We start from the raw sequence: 4,858 nt of genomic DNA, 5'->3' as shown, positions 1-4,858 counted from the left end.
GCGTCTGTTAAATCTAAAATTGTAAATTGTAGACGGGGATGTTTTTGGGCTAACAAAACAAACAGTGAAAAACTCCTTAAATACTGTGAGAGGGCAGTGTGTTTCTGCAGGAATAAACACCACCACAGCCTTGGTAGAATAGAGATGATGGGTAAAACATGTATGTATTGTTTTGTTATGTAAACACAGGGCAAAGTTATATACTATTTTTGCCATAGGCCTGACTCACACCTTCACAACAGATTGATGTATAGCTGATGCATGAGACTTATTGACTGATGCAAGCTCACAATGCATTTCCAATGGGAGTCACATGGTTTGACACAACATTTGTGTTGTATGAGGGGGTGGGGGGCAGTCGAAACACAGCCGAAAGCCGTACAACACAAATGTTGTGTCAAACCATGTGACTTCCATTGGAAATGCACTGCGAGCTTGCATCAGTAAACAAGTCTCATACATCTAGCATCCAACAATGTTGTATGCTAGATACGAAGGTGTGAGTCAGGCCTAAGAATGCAAATTTGTGGTGGTCATGGTTGGTATCATGGCCGACTTGGTATAGTATTAAACAAAGTGCATTTTCTGAATTTCTACTATAGCACATTTCCAATCAGGAAGACATAGCAAAACTCACAAATAGCAAAAGGTTTCTTTATTATAATGTATGGTTTATTATGTACATACTATTTGAACACGTCACATGGGCCTTATATATTATGTTTGTTAATGCAACAGTGATTTGGTTGGTTGCATTGATTGATTGTTTGATTGATTGAAATATGTATATATATATGTAACAGTTTGCAGAATTACAGTGCATTTCAAGCACAAACTCAATACAAAGACTGTTAACTGTGAGTGGATGACCCAATTAAGCATTAATTACACTTGTTTACAAGAGGGTCCACCTTGTTCAATTCATCAAAACATTTAGCATTTAGCATTCCAGTAAGAACAGAGACAAACAGTAGAACACACGCTGACTGAGGAGGATGCGTCACAGGATGTCCACACGGGCAAAAGACTGGTCCGTCCCTAGCTTGTTCTCCACGAAAACCTCATATTTTCCCGCGTCTGACAGATTGGCATTCTTGATGGTGAGGATGGTGCTGTTGTCCCCGATGTCATAGAACACCCTGGAAGAACAACACAAGGACTCCAGAATGTCACCCATTCCATATTATTGTCCCCTAGTTTCTCATCATAATGTCACATTATCTCACCGAGTATAACAGGGTCAGAAATGTTTTATTGAGCAGAGAAATAAACAATTTATTTAGTTGAACATTGAGTAGTGGCGGCATGTTATATTCGGTTCCTCAAGCTAGCTATAGCTATATCAGTGGTTCCCAAACTTTTTCATGTCAAGGACCCCAAATTGACAATAATTAGCCCGCGGACCCCCATGTGAAAAAGGTATGCCAGGGACCCCCAATAAGAGAAGATTTTCACGGTTCTAGCAGTGATTCTCAACCCATTTAATATCAAGGACCCCCAGTTTGACATGCATTAGTCCAGGGGTTCTCAACCCGTGGGTTGCGACCCCTCGGGGGGTCGCCAAATTATTTTAGGGGGTCCCCAAATTATATAAAAAAAAAAAAAAAGATTATTTTTTTATTTTTATTTTCACGATTTTTCAATAGCTAAATTATAACAATGCTTAAAACACCAAAAGGGGTTCCCGCCCAAAATGGTTTAAGGTTATTGTAGCAGTCAATTTATCGGGAGGGGGGCGGGGCGGGGGTCCCGAGACATTGCCAAAGCATTTCCGGGGGTCCCCGGCCAAAAACGTTGAGAACCCCTGCATTAGTCTACTGACCCCCATTTAATGGCATTTATATCTCTGAGACCCCCAATTTATATTGTAAAATCAATCTCTGTACAAATGGAACCAAAGTGAACGCAGCAGCATAACACCTGGCTGACAGCCTCCACGCAGCAACTAAATGCAGATGTTTTGAGACTCGACAGTAATACCTTTTATCCTCCTCGATGTCTTCTCCGTCTTTCAGCCAGCCAACATCTGGAGGAGGCTCTCCGCTAATCTCAGCCCTGAGCGCCACCGTTGTTCCCCTCTTCACCTTCATGTTGGCCGGGCCTTTGGTGACCTTGGCAGGAACTGGGAGAACAACATGGGTTCAAAGGTTATTTGTATTGACCTTCATGTTAATTGGCTTGGCTTTGGTGACCTTATAGCAGGAACTGGGAGTGGGTTCAAGGTTGTTTTATTGTGACGTCTGGCTCTTAGAAGGAAACAACATGCTACCCTGTTCACGTATAAAGCACTAATTGGTGAACTACCTCTGTATTTAACAAAACTGCTAGATCTCAATACATCAGGTTATGCAGGTACCAGATCACAAGATATGCTTTTGTTGAAGGTACCAAAAACTACTACTAAATTGGGAGATACTGCCTTCAGGGTGTATGCTCCACATTTATGGAATAATTGTCAAAACAAATTGAAGTTGAATGTCCTTGTTTCATTTACTACTTTTAAAAGACTCTTAACTGACCTCACACTAGAGGAAGGCATATGCACCTGCTTTTTGTAATATTTGGTTATAAGGTTTTGTTTCTGTGTGTATGTGCTTGTTTATTATATTTGTTGTAAAATGTAAAATCATTGCTGTAAATGTTCTTGTTTGTATACAGGGCGCCATTGAAAAAGAGACCCTGGTTTCAATTGGATTCCCCTGAAATAAAGGTTTCAATCAATCAATCAATACATGTACTGCCTGATGTACTGCCTGATCATAACCATCTGACCATCTGACCATCTGACCATCTGAGCAGCCTTCAGCTGGGTGGGCTGAAAACCATATTAATACGGTATACAAAACTAAATATATTGGGTTGAAATGGTTAAACAAACCAAAACGACCCAGATTGACTCCAGTGCATATACTGTACTGTACACACCCTCCACAAGAATACAAGCGGATCCGGAGGTCTGTCCAAACGGGTTCTTGATGGTGACCGTGTACCTCCCCAGGTCCGCCAGCACCCCGTCCCGGACCACCAGCGCCACGAAGTCGGGGTCCTCGAAGACGTAGCGGTACTTTGGGCCGTCCTTCAGCTCCTTGTTGTCGCCGTCCTTGGACCAGACGATGAAGGGGTCGGGGAAGGCGCTGACCCGGCACTCCAGCTTGGCGGCGCTGCCCTCCAGGAGCACCACGTCTTTCAGCTCCTGCAGGATCCGGGGCGGGCCTTTCTCCCGCAGCTCCTTACGAGACCTGTGTGAGACAAAACCGCAATGATTCAATGATTCACCCGTTTAGACGTATACGTTCGATTCTACAAAATGTCTTCTAAATCCTGACAGTTTGCTGAAAAACCCCCATGTTTCTATGACAGTCGTTCTCAACCTTTTTCATGTCAAGGAGCCCCAAAATTATATGTATTTGGCCGCCGACCCCCATCTGAAAATATGTTGTTCCAGGGACCCCCCCCCCCCAGAAGCAAAGATATGAGTTAAAAACGTTGGCTCTGAAAGAATATATATATATTCAAAGATTTGCACTACATTTTCACGATTTTTCAAAAATAGCAGACCTACAAGCTCGTAGCGTGGCAGTCTCGGTGCCGCGCATTGAGCTTGTAGATCTGCTATTTTTCAATAGCTAAAGTATAACATAATGCTTAAAACACCAAAAGGGGTTATAAATAGCATAATAAGTTTTGCCATGTCAATATTCGGCAATGAAAATCACTCCAATATGCAAACTCACACAGGCATTTCTTTCCAGCATTCGTCCCCGCAATTCTCTTGTTCAGTCTAACAATTTTCATAAAACTATATCCAATATTATACATAATTATATACAAAAAACTACATATTCATATTTACAATCCATAGATAAATTAACACTACTACTGCATCCATTCAACTGACAATGACCTGCCAAACCCTTGTAAGTGCTTTTGGGCGGGAACCCCTTTTGGTGTTTCAAGCATTCTGTTATACTTTAGCTATTGAAAAATAGCAGATCTACAAGCTCGTAACGCGCCACCGAGTGGCGCGCTACGAGCTTGTAGGTCTGCTATTTTTGAAAAATCGAAGAACAACTGACATAGAAACATAGCTTTTTCAGAAAACTGTCAGGATGTAGAAGACATTTTTAGAATCTGATCTCAGGTCAAAATAATAAAATAAGGGAATATCACTGATAAAACATGGAGGACGGTACCTGTGACCTCGGAAAGACGCCTGGATGCGAATGGCGGCTTCCTGGATCTGAAGATCGTTGATGTTCAGAGCGCACCCTGGAGGAGGGGCCGCCGTGGCTTTGGACATCTGGACGGGTCAGAACAACAAGTCACCGCTTAGAGGGAACCTGGAAAGACAGTTCTCCACATAATGAAGCTTCAAAGTTCATGCTCAACTTAACCCATTTTGGGCGGGAACCCCTTTTGGTGTTTTAAGCATTCTGTTCTACTTTAGCTATTGAAAAATAGCAGATCTACAAGCTCATAGCACGCCACCGAGTGGCGCGCTACGAGCTTGTAGGTCTGCTATTTTTGAAAAATCGAAGAACCACTGACATAGAAACAGCTTTTTCAGAAAACTGTCAGGATGTAGAAGACATTTTTAGAATCTGATCTCAGGTCAAAATTAAACTAGAAATGGTCTTGTCAAAACTTGGTATATAATGTCTTACCCTGTGGAGAGTGAGATCCTATCTGGAGCTCCACTTCACTCCAGAACTGAAGGCACGATGAGGCTAGGCCGGGTTTATATCTGAGGGTCCAGAGGAGCGAGTTGGGCCCTTCAGGACCAAAGGCAGGAAAAAGAGGCATCACAACATTCCTTCTCCTTCTACGGGGCTTCGTATTTCAGGAACTGCACGCCATG

General features: G+C 42.6%; 1 protein-coding gene across 1 annotated transcript; it reads right to left on the bottom strand.

Moving 5' to 3' along the window:
* Positions 1-1,000: 1,000 nt before the first annotated feature.
* LOC306935895 (SPEG neighbor protein-like) lies at positions 1,001-4,300 on the bottom strand (the record flags this gene model as incomplete). The annotated part of the gene is made up of 4 exons (XM_079519212.1): positions 1,001-1,139; positions 1,981-2,122; positions 2,926-3,239; positions 4,194-4,300. 4 exons carry the CDS (start codon positions 4,298-4,300, stop codon positions 1,001-1,003), a joined length of 702 nt encoding a protein of 233 aa, XP_079375338.1.
* Between the last annotated feature and the right edge of the window lie 558 nt (positions 4,301-4,858).

This window comes from Electrona antarctica (genome assembly GCF_951216825.1).
Source record: "Electrona antarctica genome assembly, chromosome: 13".
NCBI lineage: Eukaryota > Metazoa > Chordata > Actinopteri > Myctophiformes > Myctophidae > Electrona > Electrona antarctica.
The sequence above is the reverse complement of the archived record's forward strand: the minus strand, read 5'-3'. Positions and strand labels throughout refer to the sequence as shown.